The 22,056-nt window shown below is 33.1% G+C and overlaps 3 protein-coding genes and 1 pseudogene across 10 annotated transcripts; all 4 read left to right on the top strand.

Moving 5' to 3' along the window:
- Positions 1-3,128: 3,128 nt before the first annotated feature.
- On the top strand, positions 3,129-7,960 carry LOC111310121 (putative ABC1 protein At2g40090). 7 transcript variants are annotated; one of them, XM_089748245.1, is made up of 12 exons: positions 3,129-3,243; positions 4,005-4,159; positions 4,274-4,399; positions 4,563-4,658; positions 4,780-4,880; positions 5,061-5,097; positions 5,417-5,635; positions 5,890-6,001; positions 6,610-6,701; positions 6,776-6,955; positions 7,170-7,283; positions 7,442-7,960. In XM_089748245.1, the coding sequence occupies exons 3-12, from the start codon at positions 4,307-4,309 to the stop codon at positions 7,643-7,645; spliced, it is 1,248 nt and encodes a 415-aa protein (XP_089604371.1). In that variant the 5' UTR covers positions 3,129-3,243; positions 4,005-4,159; positions 4,274-4,306; the 3' UTR covers positions 7,646-7,960. The 7 variants fall into 7 exon arrangements, with proteins under 7 accessions (XP_089604371.1, XP_089604373.1, XP_089604372.1 ...); XM_089748247.1 differs by having other exon boundaries at positions 3,129-3,710; positions 4,005-4,080; positions 7,448-7,960; XM_089748246.1 differs by having other exon boundaries at positions 3,129-3,710; positions 4,005-4,080.
- Positions 7,961-9,373: 1,413 nt separating this feature from the next.
- Positions 9,374-13,362, top strand: LOC111310120 (SGNH hydrolase-type esterase superfamily protein). 2 transcript variants are annotated; one of them, XM_089748248.1, is made up of 6 exons: positions 9,374-9,723; positions 10,463-10,540; positions 10,997-11,137; positions 11,726-11,802; positions 11,895-12,044; positions 12,831-13,260. In XM_089748248.1, exons 1-6 carry the CDS (start codon positions 9,541-9,543, stop codon positions 13,042-13,044), a joined length of 843 nt encoding a protein of 280 aa, XP_089604374.1. In that variant the 5' UTR covers positions 9,374-9,540; the 3' UTR covers positions 13,045-13,260. The 2 variants fall into 2 exon arrangements, with proteins under 2 accessions (XP_089604374.1, XP_022765001.1); XM_022909266.2 differs by having other exon boundaries at positions 9,378-9,651; positions 12,831-13,362.
- An 85-nt stretch (positions 13,363-13,447) lies between these two features.
- Positions 13,448-15,654, top strand: LOC111309741 (DNA replication complex GINS protein PSF3-like). The gene is made up of 6 exons (XM_022908744.2): positions 13,448-13,968; positions 14,063-14,131; positions 14,205-14,305; positions 14,611-14,703; positions 14,995-15,134; positions 15,216-15,654. The coding sequence occupies exons 1-6, from the start codon at positions 13,924-13,926 to the stop codon at positions 15,323-15,325; spliced, it is 558 nt and encodes a 185-aa protein (XP_022764479.1). The 5' UTR covers positions 13,448-13,923; the 3' UTR covers positions 15,326-15,654.
- A 2,178-nt stretch (positions 15,655-17,832) lies between these two features.
- LOC111309740 (protein EARLY FLOWERING 4 pseudogene) lies at positions 17,833-18,429 on the top strand (annotated as a pseudogene).
- Positions 18,430-22,056: the final 3,627 nt, after the last annotated feature.

The raw sequence follows: 22,056 nt of genomic DNA, 5'->3' as shown, positions 1-22,056 counted from the left end.
TTTTTTTTTTCATTTTTAATAGGATAGTTTGATATTTCCTGATTTCATCTGAAGACTTATGATTTTCTCCTTCTAATTTTTTTTTGAGTTTATTTACCGAGAAAGAAAAGAAATTATTATTTAGCAAATTTATCGCATTATTGTTGGGTTTAATAGGCAACGGTGGAAAATGTAAAAATTTTTGTTATCATTGTATCAAAAATAAAATCATATAATTTAATAATTAACTTGCAACATAGAAAAAATTGCACGAAAAAGTAACATAAAAGTAAATTTGTCAATTTAAAATATAATATGATAATACGATATCAAAATTGTACGAATAAGAGACACAAAAATGACACGATCAAAAATCATAAATGAATTTAACAAAACAAAAAAAATATATTTTATATTTTTATGTCGTTACAAATTATGACACATAATTTATGTATAAAATATGATACAAATATATAAATTATTAATATTTTACATAACACGAGTACGCGAATTATCATATTTATATAAAAAAATCGAATTCATTTTTTTATGATAAAAGTATCAAAAGCATGTACAAGATAATTGAACAATTGAAACATAAGATTATGTTGTCCACTTCCTTAAGGTATATATATATATATAAAATCTATCATGCTTTAGCCATCATGTGTAAGTAAAATCTAAAAGGATGAAAAGCATTGAGAGAGGAAGTGAAATTTCCTCAAAGGAGTGTTGATTCTCCCAACTTGAATCTTCTCTGCCAAACTGTTTCAAAACAACTTAAGCTATAAGTTGAAACCTTAAACACATGAAACTGTGCAACAAAAGGAAACTTTCATTTTGCATTACCAAACATTTAGAAGAACTACAAGTCTTTGTCTCACTAGTTACTTCAAAGTACTTTGGTTGGAAGTATTAATTTTTGGGTCAATTATTTTTGGACTACCATTATTTAAAAATTATCTCAATAACATAAAATTTTTTAATCTTTTTTATATTAGAAAAAGCCGTTGCAACATAAGAAATTGCGTGGCAGATTCGAAATAAAATCAAAGCAAACCAACTATGATTAATATCAATTTCATTAAGATTTTATTAATTAATTACACATTAATTAATCCACATTTTCCCTTTTTTTAAAAAAAAAAAAAATTGGGTCTATGCTAAGTGATAACGTGAAGCATTCTTGAAGCTTGCTCTAGAAAATACTAGTACGAAAAATTTGTGGCCCCTTGTGTTTTCCTTCTGAACGAAGTCTAAAGGCCAAGGCATTGGATGATTGATATGCAAGATGCACACGTCTTACCCACGGAGAGAATAGGGTTTTTTTTTTTTTTTTTTTTTTTTTACAATGGATTTTGTTTGATATATTATATGCTTTCTAGAAAGCAAGCGTGGGGGGGGGGGGGGGGGGGGGGGGAGCTTGCATGATTATGGCACATTTTTATGATGTTTGGATTTTCAACTGCTTTTATAATACCGTTAGCATATCTTTATAATTTATTCGATCTTAATTTTTTCATTGGATGATTTTAAGAACCCATTTTTTTTTTTTTACCGATTTAGTGCATTTAAGAGTTTACTTTTAAAATATTTACGTCAAAATCAAATCTTACATGACAAAAAAAAAAAAAAAAGGGCTCATCCTTACGTCTTGAACTAATCCTTTGTGAGTTTGGATTTGCAACTTTTGCAAGGCTTACCACACTTTTTTAGCTTGAAAATTTACTAGAAAGATTTATGTCACCTATTAAGTCATCCAAGATGTAAGCTATACCTAAATTTTTTTATACACATTTCTTTTTAATCGTTTCGTGTTAATATAATAAACCTAAAAAGCTAAGATATTTCTATAACATAATATATATATTCAGGATGTCTATTTCCATTTGACGATGAAACCCTAAATCTACAAGCTTTTGAAATTTCAGTGAGAATTATAATTTAAATTTAATTCTTTATCTACATTCACTCGAACATAAAATTTTTATCTCACTTAATCTAAAATTTAATCTAATTAATTCATGTAATTATAAGATAAAATTTAATAAATTTAAATATTAAATATCAACATTTGTAATAATTTATCTGACACCTCTTTCTATTAAAAAATATTTTATTTCACTCTCACTTTTTCTCTCATAATCATTTGATATATATATATATATATATATCATATTTATATAATAATCTCATTCCTTTTTTTTTTTTTTTTTTTCATATTTTAGTTATGTTGGTGAATTGAAGGTTTCTTATTCCTAGAATGGACCACAGAACCTCTAAACCAGATAATTTCCCTTAAAAAACCAAAAACAACTTAGATCTAAAAAAAAAAAATAAAATTGAAAAACCCATCTTTCACCTACAAAATGAAAATTGTGGGCTCTTGGCCTCTTTTTGCTTATCAATGAAGTGTAAGTTCTGGATTTGCCTAAAAAAGAATTAGTGTTTCCAGGTGTCCTGCCCATGGTGAAGATTAGGCCATTGGAATGTGATGTATTTGTTGAAAGTTGAGAGGGGGATTTTCTGACATTTTGCTCATTTTAGATTTGGGATTTAGGCTTTTCTTTTGTCGTTCATTAGACGATGTTGTTGTAGGCTTTTCTTTTGCTATTTATTTTTTTATTATAAAAAAAATTTTAGGTAAATTAACTATTAGATTAAAAAATCTCTATTGGTTAAATTGGCTTCATCTTTTCAAATCTATTTTATTTTAAGATTATTATGTCATATATTTAAGATAACATTTTTAAAATCTACAAGTAAAGTTAAAAGATTATAATGCAGTCTTTTGCTAATTATATTAATTTTTCATTTTTTAAAAATATAAATATATCTTAATCTTTTAATTTCGTTGTAAATTTTAAAAAATAATTTTCTTTTATTTTATAGTTCTAATCTATTTTGGGTGGGTAAACTGGGGAAATAAACATCTCAAGGCTGTGGCCCATAGCTAAGCTTGCAGGATTTAGCCCATTAAGGATAGATCATGGGGTTAAGTTATCTGGTTTAGACCCTGAATCCAACCTAACTTTGGCTCATTAAGATAAGGTATGGGCTAAGCCTAAAAAACCACGACGAGACGGAACGTTTTGTGGGCTGGAGGCGAAAGCCGTAAAGCATAAATTGGATGGAGACTGAATACAAGAGAAACGAAACATCGCGTAATTGCTCTGCAAACGACGGCGGAACTCTGAAGCAGGAAACTTGAATCGAAGAGATTGAAGAAGTTGCCATAACTTCCTCATTTGAAACAATTCAAAGGTGCCTTTTCTTGTTTGTACTCTGTTTTGTTACTTAGGAAACCCATCGAAAGCAAATGAAAAACACTCTTTTGAGCCTTTTCTTTGGTGAAGTTTATTAATTAAACCCCAAATTATTATAAAAATAAATAAAGAGGGTGGACCAAACCGTTAGCGTCGAACAAATCAAACCCCAAATTACCATAAAAATAAATAAATAAAGCAAGAAAAAAAAAACCGTGAAACATAAGAGAAATATTTTCGCTCGCTTGCCCGTTAGCCGTGCGATCTTCCAGAAAAACATGGCAACGCGATCCCTTTGGCGCGCGCGGGGGAAGCTAGCGGTTGCCGCCACCGCCTTCTGCGGGGGAGGCGCCGCCGCCGCCGCTATAGCCACCTCTGGCGACCCTGCTACAGCTCTCAAGGTCTTCACCATCGTTCCTCGCCGCCTTCTCCGTGACTCCATTACTGCCGCCTCCATCGTTTTCGGTACCTCAAAAACCATTTTCAATTCCTTTAGACTTTAACTTTATATTTTATTTATTTTTTGATTAAGAGATTGACTAGACCTTAAAGTTTCAATCTTGAATTAAAAATCTTAACTTTAGTGGAAAAAGCAGTTGAATTTGTTAGATTTAATGGGATAATCAAGGGGTTTTTTTGTTCATTCTTTAAATGCCATAGCTAGAATTTTAGCTAGTAATTGGGAATTTGGTTGCTTTATTTTCTTTTCAATTTTGATAACCCTTTTTTTTTTTTTAAATTTTTGAATGATGATATTAGATTATGAATACTCATTATGGGGACTGCCTGAAGGAAGTAATGAGAGAGCAAAGATTAAACATGAAGTTCATTTAAGGTCAGCGCGAAAGCTTCAAGAACTTTGTTTTAGAAATGGAGGAATTTATATCAAGCTTGGCCAACATATTGGGCAGTTGGTATACTTTTACTAATGCTGAGTTTGTGTCTTTGAATATAGTTGAAAAATGTGTTTTTGGATTCATTATACAACGTAACTGTGGGTTTGAGCTGAAAGATTTTGTTTTGTTTAGGAGTACCTAGTTCCTCAGGAATATGTTCAGACAATGAGGGCGTCCATGTTGAATAGGTGTCCAGTTTCTACATATGATCAAGTCTGTGAAGTCTTCAAGAAGGAACTCGGAGACACACCTGATAAAGTACGTATTGTTTTTAAACATAATGTTTTTATGGGCAGAATTTGATTTTTTTTTAATTATTATTAAGGCTGGTAACTTTTTTTCCAATATAAAAAGTGCTTTCAATGTTTCTTTTCACATTTTGAAGCTCTACTGTCCATTTAGACTAGCTTTTCATGTGCAGGTCTTCGATGAATTTGATCCCAAACCAATAGCTAGTGCCTCTCTTGCACAAGTTCATGTTGCTCGTACTCATGATGGCCAAAAAGTTGCTGTGAAGGTTTCAATCTTTGTTACTGTTACCTGGAAACATTTTCATTTGAATTTTGCAGATGTAGGAATCAGAATGTTTCTTGTTAGGATTTACTTTCCATATCCAAATTATTTTTCTTGAAATCCAGGTTCAGCACACTCACATGACAGATACTGCGGCTGCAGATCAAGCTACTGTGGAATTTCTTGTCAACACTCTACATTGGTTATTCCCATCTTTTGATTACAGGTACTGTCTTTTAGAATTTCCTTATTTGGCTTCTATATTATGAGTTATGGTGCACATATAACTGGATACATGACTGCGGAGTTTGCCTGACTTGAGGATTTTTTTTTTCTGTCTTTCTCTTGGGTTTTATGTTGTTTTGAACTGTTAGAGTTCATAAATTTTCTTGCCTTATGCATGCAGATGGTTGGTGGCTGAAATTCGAGAAAGTTTACCCAAGGCAAGTTGCTTTGATAACCTTCTCTTTGATATTTTCCAGTATTTCCTTTATGTCTTGGTATCCTTAAAAGGTTCTCTAAATTTACTCTTTTAAGAACTCTAGATGTATTATAAAATTGGTTTCGTTATGACATGGTACTGGTGTGTTTTACTTTCTGTCGGTATACCTTCCAATGCACCCTTGATTGTGAAAGACGAGTATGTGCTATTGTCTCTTGCTTGGATATTTATGTTTTTCGATTATCCAATATGTGTTTAGCTTTCTTTCCATCCAAGGTGCTATAGCATGACATTTAATTGTTTCTAACCTTTGACATCAGGAGCTAGACTTTTTGATAGAGGCAAAGAACAGTGTGAAATGTTTGGAAAATTTCCGGAAGCTGTCTCCTCATATTGCAGATTATGTATATGCACCTAAGGTGCATTGGTCTTTAAGTACCTCAAAGCTGTTAACAATGGAATTCATGGATGGTGCACAAGTGAATGATGTGATTACCATTAGAAGACTTGGAATCCAACCCAATGAAGTTGCAAGATTAGTAAGTTCTTGGCTTGATATTGTTAACCAATTATTTTTCTGCATTTAGAAGCTGTATTAATTCATCTTCGCTATACTTTTTATTAACAAGGTTGGGAAAATCATTCTGGTATTATGAGAATGAGACTTTAATATTTATGTGTAGGAAAGAATATATATATATATATATATATAATGATTATGGTTATGTGATTATTATAAGATATATGCAAGAAACTAATCTTGATGATATATATGTAATCTGTTTCTATGCAGGTTAGTCGAACTTTTGCTGAGATGATATTTAAACATGGATTTGTTCATTGTGATCCGCATGCTGCTAATTTATTAGTTCGGCCATTACCTTCTGGCAAAAGGAGCATTTTTGGTGAGGGTTTCTTTTATGTTGAGATCATTCAAGAATGTCTCTGGTAGTTCTTAACTAGTTGAAATTGGGAAGAGTTGATGTTAAATCTTTCTTGTTTTCTTAATGATTCTCGGTAAGCTAAGTATTATTCTGTCAGTTTTTGGTGAAAGCAATTGGATCTCTTCCAGCTTGACCCGTCTAGGATGGTGCCCCCTCTTTCTGCACGAATTTGTTCACTGCTAGTGGTGATGCCATCTTTTAGATTTTCAATCATAAAACTGCTGAGTAAAGGAATATATTGGGGAGCTTTTGATTCGTAAGGGAAAAAATTGGTTTCTAAATGTTATACATTCATAATAAATTGACTAAAACCTGCTGTACCAGTGTACCTCTTTCCAGAGACTCTAGAATGTGGTCATGGAAGAAAAGTAGAGAAATCTAGAGAACATTAGGCCTTCCACTGAGATGTATAAGAACTCATCCTTTTTAAAAATCTCAGTTCCTGTGATGCATTTCTTTTAGAAGCTTTTCATGTGCTTGGTTGTGAAGTTTAGTCACTTCTCCAAATAAAAGATTAGGATTCCTGATCTGAATATTTATTCTATTTTCTTTTGTCCTTTTGTACGCAGGCAAGAAAAAACCACAGTTGATACTTCTAGACCATGGTCTTTATAAAGAACTTGATTTCTCTACCAGATTCAGCTATGCTTCTCTTTGGAGGGTACATACTTTTATGGTTTTTGTTTGTGAGCAACTTGATGATGCATTTTGTTCATGCTTTGACATTCATTGCAGGCATTGGTGTTTGCTGATGCTAATGAAATAAAGGTAAATAGTGTGAAATTGGGTGCTGGGGAGGATCTGTATGCGCTATTTGCAGGCATTCTAACCATGAAGCCCTGGAATAGGGTCATTGACCCTGCTGTGGATCATTTGGTCTTAAAAGGCACTGACAGTGATCGTTCAGAATTACAGGTGATCTTATAAAGTGTTGATGTTTTTATAGATGCCTTCAATGATAATTTTTCTCGCGGTTACTGGTTTCCTTCTGAGTTAGGGTCTGATTCCAAATGATGCTCTGTTTTTTGTCTTAGAGATTATTATTTCTATATCAGTAGGTTGGAATGCTGATTTCTTTTATTTGATTGGTTCTTACTTCTTGCTTGGTGATGTCTATCTTGTTTTGCAGATGTATGCATCTCAATATTTCCCCCAAATATCAAAGCTTCTCAGCAGACTCCCCCGGAATATTCTATTAATGCTGAAGACAAATGATTGCTTAAGAGCAGTCAATAACTCTCTGGTATTGTCTAGCTTGCCGCATCTTTAATTTCATCAAGTTCTTGTTTGCATAAGGTCACCAATAATGAGCCTATTGTTCGAGCATTATACCTACTTTCGAATTTGGATTTGTCACTAAATTGTCTTGACTGCTGCTTGCATTTTGATTTTCATGGACAGTTACAGGGTTCTTCTCTAGAGACATTTCTGATCATCGGAAAAGTTTCTTCTGAAGCAGTTTTTGAGGCAAAGATGATGCAGAAGAAATCCTTATTTCGGTGGTTAATTATCCAGTTGGAGGAGCTCTTGTTGGAAGCTCGTCTTTTGGCAATGCAAATGGCCTTGTGGCTTTTACAAGTAAAGAAAGCATTGACTTGGACATAGATTCAGTTTTGAAAGTAGTTTCTCATATCATATTAGCCTTTTAGGCCCCAATATTTTTTGCCTCCGTTGTTGGACCACCTCCATGCAGGTTATTTGAGCTCGGATTGACAGCCTGATTCTTTATCTCTTCAAAGAAAGGAATAAATTCATGTATTTTTTTCGTTCTTGATTTCGTAAAATACCCCATCTTCTACGGAACTTAGTCAATTTTGTAAAACCCCATCAAGGGGGTGAGTGATAAACTGTAAGAAACTTCATTTTCTAAACAACAGTGGATTGATTTCAATGACACAGAATCAGAAGATTATTGATTAATGAACATGGTAATTTTGTTCATATACATATTTGTTCATTTCTTGTGACGAGCTTCATTGAATGATGGCACTATTCTGGCAAATAGAATTAAATTCTCTATCAGAAGAAATAGACTAATCAACCAGTTTTCTCACATATGTTTAAATCTTTACTATTTCCTTTGGAAATGCCCTTAGGCTTTATAACTCATAAATCATTGCAGCATTTGTAGTTGGTTTCTGATAACCCTTACTTTCCCTCTCTTGCTTCCCTCCTTCCAAAGCTGTCCAATCAGGGAAAAACCTTGCCCCATTGGAAGCAGCAGCGAAAAAAACCATAAGACTCCCAAATTTGCCAGGCTTATTAAATGACTAGTAAAAGCAGAACTTTCATGGAGGTGAAACAGATTTGGAAAATGAAGGATGGTTTTCTCTTTATTAAAGGAAGATGGAGAATTGTTTATAGGTTTTATTATGGTGATATGGATGGAGAAAAGGATGAATTAAGAGTTAAATCTTGAGTTTTTTTGGCCAAAAATTCTTGAGATTTGATTGGAAGACTTGTTCCTAATTTTATAATAAAAGAAATGTGTAACAAGTTGCATTTATTGCTTAGCAAAGTTTGGTGGGTCATTTACCAACACCACTGATTCCCTTGCTCTCCACCTCCCTCACCCCTTGACCGACAACATAAATGTCACCATCAATTTCCCATCTGTTTTCTCTCCACTGCATAAATACCATGCTGGTTTCGTAATTTTTTTCATTTGAAATTGACAGAATTTAAATTTAAATTATTAAAATTAAAAATTCAACATTTTACCAATAAATTAAATTATATGACTATTAGTGCTGCTTACATACTCGGTTTTACTAATATTTCGCAAAAAATACCCATCTATGCATAAGAGAATATGTACAAGAGAACTTCCTCATCTGTGTTGTTTGAAGTTGGGATGATCGACAACTTCAAAGCTTGAAACTCATGCATAAGAGAACATGCAATGCATGGCATTTTGTCAAAATTAGGCATGTAAAAAACCTAACTGTAGGTTCTAGACTGCATATAGACTTTGTCCCCACGCAAAAAAAAAAAAAAAAAAAAAAAAGAAGCCAGTATAACAAAGCATATCTCATAATATATATTAATTATTTTTAATGTAACTTATTTGTCCCCTTTTTAATCCTGTTTATGAATTATTATTGATCATAAATTGTAAAAAAAAAAAATCCTATAGGTATATTAATTTCTAATGCATAAGTTGCATGCCATGTTGACTTTTGTTGATATTAATTTCGAATGTATAACTTTCATGATATGCAATGACGCGAGGAAAAAATAAATACTAATTTTTATTAATAAAAATGATAAAATAAATTATTTACTTATAGTAAATAAAAAAAAGAGAAAAAAAAAAAATGAAGAAGAGTAGTTGGTTTTCCAACAACCAAACAGAAGCTAAAACGCCTATCATAAATAGAGCAGAGAGAAGCACGTTGGGAGAAGGCTGATCTTAGGCTCCACTTTCCTTTACATTCACATTCAAGGGATAGAAGGGAAAGTAAAGGAAAAAAAAAAAGAGAAAGAGAAAAGAAAGAGAAATGGTGGGACCAGTTAGGCCACAGTTCGTTCTCTTTGGATCATCCATTGTCCAACTTAGTTTCAGCAATGGTGGATGGGGTGCTATCCTTGCTGACGTCTATGCTCGCAAAGTATTTTCTCTTTGTTTCTCTCTTTGGGTTATTTTCAATGTCTTTCTTCTGTTAGGTTTTTTTCCATACGAGGTTGTCACTGTTGGTTTGATCCATTGTTGTTGTTTTTGTTGTATTTGTTGTTGTTGTTTTTGTTTATGATAAATGATCATTTGGGTTATTTGATTATCAAAAAAGCTCGGTTTTTTTTGGTATTGATCTGCTTTGTTTGCTTGTTTTAATCTGCTTTCCTGTGTAGTAATCAGGTGGTAGCGGAGGAAAGAAAGAAAAGGAAGAGAAAGAAACATGTTTTGTCCTTCTTTCTTAGTATGAGTGAAATGTGGGAGGGAATTTAATGTGACAGATGAATATTTTAACCAGTTTTTATTCACTATAAATAGCAATTATTCAAATTTCTATGAGTTAAAGGAGGGTTCTATTGAATTTTGGTTATACAGATTGAACCTAGAATTTTGAGAGAGTGAAAATGAGCATGATCTAGAAATAAAGTTACAAAATTTTTTATGGTAAATGTAATTTTCTTTTTATTATTTGATTTCCACTTGTTCTTTGGCCTTCCAATTATTTGATCTCATTATTCTGCCTTTTCTCATCTGTCTCACCAAACAAATTAAGTTACAGTTGAAATCGCATGCTATTAGGCTCTTTGCAGAGAGACATAATTTATGTTCCTAATTCTGGGTGGATGTTCTTGTGCCAATAACTGCACTATGATGATTCTTCTATAATTTGCAGATGTGAAAGAATTTGCCATTTATATTAAGTCTCTTACTTTATGTGTGTTGTTTGTGTTCTATGGGAATCCTTGCAGGCTGACATACTTTTACGAGGATATTATGGATGGAATTCACGGCGTGCCATAGAGGTGCTCGATCATGTTTTCCCAAAGGTATTAAAGTTTTGCTACTTATTACATCAAACTTCTCAAAATAGTGATTAATGCTTTTGGAGCATCCATGTACTATCCAATTTGATTTTACATGGTCACACTCCCAAATATGGGGAAAAAGAAAAGGAAGCCATTATCATTAATGAAATTTCTTCAAATGGTTGAAACCATAGAAGATGTTTGCTCAACCCTGGATATTGGACTCAGACAGTGCTTGATGCTAAAACTTAAAAACCAATCTGTGAACATGTTAGTATCCTGATAAGGCTTCCTGTAATTTGTTTGTCAAATGTCAGAATATTTAGCTAAGATAGTAGGGGAAACATTTTCTATCATTCTGTATGTGATTGTCAATTATATAGGTATTAGTGTCCAGGTTCATATTTATAGGATATTCTCTCTCCAAAGTGGTGTTTTGATATTAACATTGTATTTCTGTTTTCTTATGCATTACAGGATGCTGCTACGCAGCCTTCTCTGATAATAACTTATTTTGGCGGTAATGATTCAATGGGGCCTCATCCATCTGGCCTTGGCCCTCATGTTCCACTTCCTGAATATATTGAAAACATGAGGAAAATAGTAATTCATCTTCAGGTACTTTCTCAATATATTGCTCAGTTGATGTTGATGCATTACTGTCGCTGTTAGAGAAACAAGCCAATCTAGGAGTTGTAAGGCAATACTTGCAATCTATGGCATGAAGTCCGTAGCTCATAAGCATGGAGAGCCGATTATGTGGATGTTGGAGATAGTGCAAAGATGAACTTATTCATTATTTAGATAAAATGTAGAGCTTTATCATGTGAGATGGAGCCTACGGAATATGCCAAAATGTTTTCAAGAATAAAAAGATATAAAATCAACTACTGGAATGACTTCTTAGGGGAAGGAAAAGGAAAAGGCTGACTCATTTTAACAGCAAAAGTGAGAGGCTCTTCTTGAATGCAATTGAGAAATAGACAGAAAATCTTCATTCTTATGAGGTTACAGAAATGTCCTATTTACTTGGACCAGATCAGAGAGAAGAAAATGGTTTCAAATGCTTGAAAATTTTCAGTTTTTCATTTGTTTGCTTGTATTTGTGAAATGGCAGCCTTAAGCTCAACCTAGCCGGTCTTTTTATTGTCTGAGACTAAATTTTGATGCTCATTCTAACTTCTTTTTCCTTTTTCTGAAAATCAGAGCCTTTCAGATTCAACGCGTCTCATTTTTCTTACATGTCCTCCTGTTGATGAAGATAGAGTAAATAAGAACACAAGGTGCTGTAATGCATGTTTTCTATGCCCTCTTTCCCTTCTTTCTTAATTCTTATTGCAAAATGTCAATCTAAGATGCCCCTTCGGTGAATCAGTGAATTTTTAAGCCACCTTGTTCGAACAAATGAGTTATGCCAGAAATATGCAGAAGCTTGTGTAAAGCTGTGCCAGGAATTGGATGTGAAGGTGGTAGATCTTTTTACTGCATTTCAACGAAGAGATAATTGGACAACTGATTGCTTCACGTAAGTTTGCTTATCTACAATTTCCATATCTTTTTTCTAAATCAATTACATTTTGGAAGTTCAATGGCTTTATTTGTGAATCATCCATGTGCTTTATGTTCCACTTACATCTCTTCATATAGCTTTCGTCTGTCTTCTCCCCCCCCCCCCCCCCTTCTTGCCAGTTACTTTAGGCAACATCTTGATAGGGTAATTTTGGGAACTAGTGTATCTCTTGCTGTAGTATTAATAGTTCCTGTATGGAAATCTGAAATGGAAGTTCTGCTGCCAGTGCTAGTTCACTTGTGTTCTGAAGTTCCGAAAACATTGATTTTTCCTAATTCCAACATTGTACAATGAAATTTCACACAAAAAATCTAATTGGATGAAAGAGTTGCAGATTTTGTTGTTGATTAAAAAAATTAAGAAAGAAAGAAAGAAAGCCTCTCTGGATTAAGAATATGTAGCAGGAACAGTGTCTTAGAATGGGTGCAAAGAAGAATGAGATGCCGGAACCAAAATTCTGATTCTAGATACTTGAATGAAGTTTAATGGTGCTTGAATACCATTAATCTTGGGGAGACCAAACCCAAACTGTAATTACAATGGAGCAGGATTAGGCTCTTTTCTTTGTTTTCTTTTTGTTTTTCCCTTTTTTGCTATATATAATTAGTAATGGAGTGGTTACTAATCTTTCAAAGTTTGTCCTTTCACTAATTTTCACAAGTGAAACATCAAACTTGCAGTCAACTACCTGCAGTGAAATTTATCTCTAAATTGGTTTATCAAATTTATGGTTTTCATCAGTGATGGAGTTCATCTATCTGCTGAGGGGAGCAAAATAGTAGTGGCAGAGATACTAAAAGTACTCAAAGAAGCTGAATGGAAGCCATCTCTACACTGGACATCCATGCCAACTGAATTCTCAGAGGACTCACCTTATGATCTTGTTGCTGCTGATGGGAAAACCACGTTGAATCCATCCGACTGGACATTTCACCGAGCGATTCAATGGAACTAGACTGCAGAGTTCTCTTCAGGTTCATGAACTCCAAATCCCATAGAATTTAAAGCTGTCCACTTGAAACTGAAGGAGGAACAAAAATTTGTAGAAATGACTGAGCTATAACATTTTATTACTATGGTTGCTTCTTGCAGTTGATTCTTGTAAAGTTTCTGTATTATAGTAAGTTGAATACCTATATAATAAGCCTAGAAACACCAATTTCAAGCGCAGGCCTAAGAATCTTTGATTTGAGTTTCCAACTGGGAGAAATTGTTATTTTCTAATTTTTCATGTGACAGTTGAATTCAATCTCATTATGATCTTATTTGGGGACACGTCTCATGTTCCTTCCTTGAAACACACTGTTCTTACATTGTAATAAACAGAGTTTTTAAACACTTCAGCATATCATAAAACATTGGAAGACAGTTAATTGGACTCACCATTCATGCAATGTCAAGATCCAACAACCTAGAAAGAGAAAACATGGAAAAAGACAAGTCCCCATGATTATGAAGGATGAATTTGACAGGCTGAACTAGGAGTGTACTCAAGTCCAACTGTGCGATGCAAGAAACTCAAGTTTAATTCAAAATTTGTTATTTGTATTCGGTTCAAATTTAATCAAATTTTAATTTTTAAGTTCAAATTTGATTTGTAATAAATATCGAATTTCTCAAATTGATTTAATTCGGGTCGCTTAGTAAGTTGAGTTGCTTCAGCCGCCTTTTTTTTTTTGACCTTTCCCTCCTTTTCCCTTCAATTTTCCCTCTCAAAAGAAATCAAATAAATCAGCTCAACTATTCACATAGTTTTCTTTTGCGTGCCTTTTTCTTTACCCATTTCCTTCTTCCCAGAATCAAAGAGAAACCCAGAAAGAGATAAACAAAGAAAATGGCAAATTACTACAACATCGATGATATTCTTACAGAGGAAGAGGTTGGTTAACACTTCCCCCCTCCCAATTTTGCTTACTTTTAAATTCCCAAATTTCCAATCTAAAAGATCTCATCTTTTTTTTTTTTAATTGCAGTTTGTTCCAGTTGTTTTCCATAAATCTGCTAATGGAGTTATAATTGATCCCAGTTCCGAAACAAACTCCGTAAGTTTTTGTTAAGCTTTTCCTGTTTAACCTTTAAAACAAAAGGGTTAATTTTCTGATGTTTGGTTCTTAGGTTGAACAAGGAGCAAAGGTGGAGTTGCCATTGTGGCTTGCTCAAGAATTATACTTAAGGCAAGCAATATCAATAAGCGTTCCCGCCTGTTTCAATCAAAAGTAATTTTTCCCCTAAATAGCTCTAGAAAATTGTTATTTTTCTGATCAGGTAGTTTGGGCTGTAGTTGTTTTTCAATTGATTTTGAATTTTGATGATGTTGAATTTGGTTTTGTAGTTCCGTTAGTTGTTTGATTTTATGTCTCAATGAATTTTGTTGGACTGTGTTGTTGGAATGGAAGGACGATGATTAACTTATTTGGTCGTCCACCATATGATTTTCATGTCTTGATGATTTATTTATTTATTTATTTGCTTGCAAAGTTGTTTTTGTGTGTTATTGATGATATTTTTTTGGTATGGGCAGAACAAGACTGGAGATCCAAGCTGATGCAGCTTGCGTGGATCTTAAATTTCGGTCTCCATATTTCTATGAGTTTGGATGCAAGATAGCACCACTGTGAGTCTCTCCTCTGAGCAAGACTGATTTAAATAGGTTTCAAATTAGATGACGAATATTAGATGCTCGTTCGTGTTCATTGTGATTAGAATTATAAGCATAAACTTTACTTACTTTAAGGTAGTTAGCCTGGTAGTCAATCTGCTATATGATAGTTTTGTTAATTACTTTTGTGGTAAAATTTAACTTGTTAATAGCTAGTGTTGGTCTCATTGAATGCATAATCTGTCCTATCCAATTTTCATGCGGAAACCAAAATGGATTCTCACTAATTTTGTTTTTGTGGGACAGGGTTGGGGATAAAAGTGTTGAAATCTTGCTCTTATCAGCATTTAAGATCAGGTATAAGGAGATCTTGACCAAGGCATATACTGCAGCATACACAGCAACTTCCAAGTTCTTTACCCTTCTAACCAAAGAAGAAACCAATCGTGAGAGTACTTTTATTAGCTTAAGCTTATTTCTTTTACTTCTTTTTTAGATGTAAAAAATTGTGTTTGTGCATCTTGTAGTGTATGAAGCAGCTCAGTCTTCAATGGTGGCCTTTAAGAAGTGGCGGATGGGAGGCCCTAGGCTTCAAAGAGCTTCAGTTCTTGGAAGGAAGAGGAAGCTCATCGAATAGATTTTATTCTAATCTGAAGATGCCTCTAATTGTCATTTGCATAACGGTAAATATTCACCATAGTGTAGCTGTGAATGAAACTGATGAAAAATTTTTGTAAACATGTATATGCATATGATATTCGTTTCATGACTCCAAATCAAAGATCCTTAGACTTCTCTGCTTTTCTTTGTCAGCTAATTTTCAGTCTACTAAATGTTTCTTTGACCCTTCTATTGACAAGAGTCAAGAAATACATTGTTTCAGTGACTTAACCTAAGGCTCAGAACTTGAATTAGGCTATGTCTTTGGATTCAGTACGTAAGTTATTGGATTTGATTTCTTTTGCATCTTTGTCGTCCTTTCTTTTCTTCGTTATGATGAATAATGATTCCTAGTTTAATACAGGCTTCTTTTCCGGTGCAAATGCCTCAGCATATGTGTAGTATGAAATAATTACTGAATTCTTCTTAAATATGCATGAACACTGTTGTTGGTTCTCAAGATTAATGTTTCATTTGGATGGACCCACGGTCGATTTGCCGCCGGATTCTTAAGGGTTCAATGACAAAATGACACGACATTGATTTTCACTGACCATCCAAAAGAAATTTAAAACTAAGCAAGGTGCTTATGGATATTTTACCTAAGGAATCTAGGGTGAACTTGGATAACATTACTGATTAGCGTTCAATTATAGTCATTTTGATTCTTTTGCTACTGCTTTAGATTTTCCCTCAAGTTTTTAATCAACAATATTGATTTGTACTAACAATGTTTTCTTGTGAAATTTTGATTCGATCAGGCCATGTCTTGGGTGGGCTTTGGAAATCTGTCTAATCTAGGCCCAATTTAAAACAAATGTCTTTATTTGGGCAGGCTAGCAGCTTCAATGGGCTTTTTCTCAAAGCCTGCCTTAGCCATTCACTTTATTCAAGTCAAATCATTTTAATTTTATTATTATACTCCACTTTTTTTTTCTCAAATTTCAAAATTTACAAAAATCCATTACATTTACTCATTTTGCTGTATATTATCCTCAAAAGTTTCAATTTTGTTTTATAAGAATTTGTCTCGTGAAAATTAAAAAAATATATTGCTATTTTTTTTTGAAAAATATTATTTTTCTTGATATGGTTGAAAATTTAACATGTGATTTATGAAAATTTACATTCAATTTATTAAATGTTATCCGATTTTATCAAAAAATTTTATAATTTTATATTATAAAAAATATTTTATAAACTTTTATTTATATATTATAATAAAATTTTAAAATATCGTAAGACTGGGATGTCATGTGATGTTACTAGTCATCTAAAATGGTCGGGCTAAATTTTCTTTAAATAAAAATAAGAAGATTTTTCTCTTTTATCCTCTTATTTAAAAAAATACTAAATCTAATAAAAATTAATAATTAATAACAACAATTGGGGTGGGGACCAGCCATGACATGTGCAATCCAGAAAAAGAAGAAAAGAATAAGAAGGCAGAAAAGTGCACTTTTTCGCGATATTTTCTTTCGGAGATATTTTTCTACACAAAAAAGCCACCTTTACTTTTTTTGCCCTTTTTCAATTGAAGTACACCCTAAGATATTTCTTATGTGCCTTATAACCACTCTCAGACACGGCGCGTGCTTATCTACCAACTTCTTTTGCTCCAAAATTGATAACATCTTTGTTGTTTGACTTTTCTCTTAGTATTTTAGGGAAGCTTTTCTTTTCCTTTTTTTTTTTTTTTTATGTTATTTGTTCCTCAAGATAATTCCTTTGGTATGAAGATAGTTTTTAATTTTTTATTAATTAGTATTTGATTTTTATGAGAAATTTTAAAAATAAAATTTTAAATGTATAAGATATATGAAAAAGTGTGAGTGTTTTTAAAATCGTTAAAAAAATTAAGTATTATTTAAAAAATATATCTAATCAAATTATTAAAAGTTTATTTATTTTCAAATTAAAAAATCCACTTAATTTTGTCATAAAAAACTTAAAAGGGTAAATAAAATAATAAATTCTTCTTTTTTAAGTATTACCTAAACAGTTGTGTGATGATGCTATCAAAAAAGAATGAAACGTGAGATTAAAAAATTAATTAAAAATTAATATTTTTAATGTATTTTTGAATAAAAAATCTTTGTAATGATGATGATTTTAATGAATATCTATTGGATAAAACTTTTTCTTAATATAACAATTTTAATAAATGTAAATCTTTCTAAATTATAGTTACATCACGATTTGCAAAGAAAATACTTTAAATTTAAAAAATTTGAAGTCTCAAAGTACAAATTTAGAAATATTTTTATTTTTATTTTTATTTATCCACCTATTAAATATCATATTTATTGGTAGCATTTAGAATAATATTTAACGCACGTGACAGATACAGCAGTTTACCTTGTTATCCGTAAGAAATAAAATCTTTGTTACACGCACTTTGGTCGCGCGTGGAGTGAAGTTTTCTTCCAAGATCCACAGCTTCCATGGTGACCCGCCCCCAAACCTTCAAGAATTTATACCCCAAAAGTCCCCCCCTTCCTCTCTGCAATGACTCAAACCCAAAACCTCAAAGAAATGATCTGATCACCTTACCCTTTTCTTCTGGCAAATGACCAAACTCAATTCCTCTGAGTAACAAAGAAGAAGATCGAAAAACATGGCCAACAACCCGACAACCAACGCAAACAAGAAACTGAAACACCATCGGAACCAAGATTCAGAGGAAGTGGAAGGAGACCCTGAAGTTTGGGCAACATTTGACAAGAGTTTCAAGCAAGTTCAGTCAGTTTTGGACAGGAACCGTGTCTTGATTCAACAAGTCAACGAGAATCACCAGTCTAAGATTCCTGACAACATGGTGAAAAACGTTGCACTTATTCAAGAACTTAATGGGAACATATCTAAGGTTGTTTCACTTTACTCTGATTTGTCTTCCAATTTCTCCACCATGTTTCATCATAAGAATGGTGATGACCCCAAGAATGGTGGTGTCCCAAGGGAGGGCTAACTTTTGATTTAGAAAAAAAAAATTATTAAGTCTAAATCTTTTAGTTTGTGGCTCTTCAGTTATCTTTTCTATAATAAATAAAATAAAAGGGGTTTTAGCCTTTTAGGTATTAATTGTGACTTTGTTGGTGTTTGGTCCATCTAAAGTAATTGCTTCTGATTTGTGTTTTAAGGACATGATATGTGGGACTGCTTATTGTCATGTTTTTGAAACTTGTTTGAGATAATTTGGGATTTATGTGTTTTTTTTTTTTTTTTGTTATGATTTTGTTGCTTTGTAATATTGATGATTAGTCGATTTTGTGTCATTGATCTGGAATTAAAAAAGTATACTTTGATAGGGTATGAATTAGCTGCAGAGGTGTGTTGTAGATGGAATCATTTTGCTTTTTATATTTTGAAAGAGATTTGATCTATCATTGAGTCCAATGCTCGGTTTATAATCCCGACGGAAGTGATTAAAATAAGCTATTGGCTCTAAAATTGTGGTTTTGGGTTGTGTAGAATCTAGGAAGATGAGCTTTTTATGATTTGGTTGGAGATATCCTTAAAATAGGCTCAGTTTCAAGACATATCTCCAGCAAAATGGCATGAAAGGGGAAGCTTTTAGTAATGAACTTGGAACCTCTTTTCATCATTCGTTGATCAAAATTTTCTTCTATCCCAGCAATGGGATTGATTTCCTTCCATGCCGTAACCGATTTTTGATGTTTTTGCCTTAGAAAATCAGGTGCAGTTGCCTTCGCTTTAAGTTTAGGTCCATAATCGGATGAGTTATCTTTCTTCTCCAAATTTGATTTCCCTTATTAAACCTTGACTAGTTTCCATTTCAGTTCTGAGGAATCCAGGTATCCTTTTGTTTCAGGTCTACTTTTCTATTTCTGGCTTGATCACCTTGGCATGCCCTTTGTCATGGTCCTAAAGAGGAACTATGAATTTCACATTGGCTGATTACTAGAGATAGTATTGAGATATAAAGGTTTACACTACCTTTAACCTGTGAGTTATTTTTTATAAGATAAAATCGTAATATCAACGGATTAGAGTGGATAATACCTCTCAAATTAGTGTGTGGATCATGACACCCTTCCTGTCCAAGGGCCGACAAAGAACCAGCACAATAGATTCTTTCCGGTAGGAATATAAAGATATAAAGGAAAATTTGTCAATTAAAACAACATCCATTCCAGCAAGAACCTGGCCAAGTACAACCATGGCCGTCCAACCTTTCAAGGAAACCAATAGCATGCGTTTGAGTTCGAGAAAATTTTCAAATGGCCTTAGAAATATAGGTTTAACAAAGGGCATTGCTCAATTTCAACTGGCCTTTATGCAAATTTATGATTCCTTAGCCACAATATGGCGCTGTGAAAAGCTCATGCATAAATAGCAACATGATTGACTGGAACAACATAGACAGAATTATCCAAGAAAACCGATGTTGCTCATTTCCACATCTTTCACAAGAAAATAGACAAAAGCTCATACACAATGGTACAAGGCAAGTAAAAGATGATAAAAACCAGCTGTTTGTAATGAAGAATTGTGATCCATTGGTGGCTGGCCTAGCATTCGACATTGACAGCAGTCCTGTTCATAATCAAGGAAATTTTGAAAAAGTAAATAACATATTTATTGCCGGGCTTACCGGTTCTCAGTGTTCAAGTTCACTGCAGCACCAATTACTGAAAAACCTCCTACAGAAAGAGTGCATTGAAGGAATTTATGAGGTATACAAGGATCACAACTTACCAGGCCCATCATGCTTAAGTTTGAAACTGCTCTATTGTCACATAATTTCATATATACAGGGCATAATTCCTATCTAACTGGGAATCAACTGAGCAGGTACACTTGGTTGCTACAAGCACCCTGGTTTTCGGATCTTTAAAGAGTATTATGTTTGAATAAATAACAAGGTTATGACTTGTTTAAGGCCAAGTTTGGCAACTTGTTCTTGGGTTGAAACACATTGTGAACACTAGTTTCAGCCAAAGTTTTTGAACCTGCAGTTTGACATTGCATTTGCAATTCAAACCATCTTTTAAGGACTCAGATGCAATGTTTTACTATCCATTATCAACTGCATTCTAGTTATAATCATTATATATATCAGTTTACTCGATTTCGGTAATTGTAGGTTGAAATTTCTCTCACACCATCATTAATGAATAAATGTAGGACCCTGGCTTCTCCACTTTCACTTGTCAAGTTTTTATGTCCATAAAGGAATATGCTTTTGCTAGTTCTCCTTACCCAGTTATTATAACATTAGAAGACCCCACCTTACACCAGAATTGCAGGCTAGAGTTGCTGAGGTTACTCTTCATTTTCTCCCTTTTCAAGTTAAGCACTTGTTTGTGACGTGTGTCAGAAAAAAAAAATTCCTCTACGATGATCTTGAATGATTTCTCATGTAAATGGTAACTCAAACATTTGGAATTATGCTGCACTACCCTGAGTCAGATTGCTTAAGTGAGTTCCCTTCACCAGAATCATTGAAACATCAAATAATTATTTCAACCAGGACCGAAGACAATTTGTCACCAGGTGGAATGGTGTCCTCTGAAGAAGAAGCATCCCCAAAGGAGACGAAGATTAATATATCTGAGTCGAAAGCTGGTGATAGGGTGTGACATAAATTAATTTTACCTTGACATAAGATCTTGATAATGAAGACTTCAACAAATGCAATCACAAATCAGGCCAAACCGGGTCCTCTGCATACAAGCGCCTGATCATCATTCATGCTGGAAAGCCAAAGGGTCCCTTAAGGATGCATTAAAGTTGCAGCTGATAAAGTTAGACGTCTTGAAAAGTTAAAGACGATTAGCTTGTCTAAATCATCTAATCTCCATCATTTGAAAAGATAAGCAAATTGGGGAAAGAAAAAGGAACCTAAGACAAAAAGCAAATGCGGTAACTGTTAACTGGTCCAACACAATCAATGCACGTTTCATTTCATACCATTAAGTTCGTTTCCGTTTAAAAGAATGCAATCAGTAAAATATTTGATGCACACATTTTATCTTTGATCTATGGATTGGAATAATTTAATTACCCCATTTTATTTATTAAAGAAAAAGAGTTTAATCTAACTCTCAAACTCTCCACACTAGGACGTCCAATTCATGAAAAATCCAAATATTTTCTGACAATAAAAGAAGAAAAAAGAAATACTCCTTTAAAAGACCAGATAAGTTGGTATCAGATATAGTACCAAAACACTTTTGGAAAAGCAGAAAGGGTAACTCCCAGCAATGACATAGCCTTCATGGAAAAAGACAAACAAAAGATATTTTACGAACAAATTACACACTTCTATAATCTTCATTCAATTAATAACAACCTCTCATTATTTACTTGCCTAAAGAAAAAAAATGTGAAAATAGCCATATTACAACACAGAACTTCACCATTTTCTTATGTATAATCAATGATTAAAACAGGAAAAAGCGTAAAACTTGTCACATTGACTCCTCCTGACATAACTATGCCAATGCCAACTGTCAAGTAAGGACCACATTCTATAGTGTCGTTATTTTCTTATTTAACATCATCAGAAATATTATAATTTAAAGCTTAATTAATAACACATTAAAATTATGATCCTAAGATTATATTATGACCACAAACATGAATAACAAAAAAATAGAAATAAGCAAATTTATGAATTCACATCAACAGTCTTAAACATGTCTTCTAACATTCCTCTTTGTTTTAGAAGCTACAAACACCAAG

Source organism: Durio zibethinus, chromosome 19 (genome assembly GCF_047325235.1).
Source record: "Durio zibethinus cultivar Kanyao isolate XHJ-2024 chromosome 19, ASM4732523v1, whole genome shotgun sequence".
NCBI lineage: Eukaryota > Viridiplantae > Streptophyta > Magnoliopsida > Malvales > Malvaceae > Durio > Durio zibethinus.
Note: the sequence above shows the minus strand (reverse complement) of the source record. Positions and strands in the feature narration are given on the sequence as shown.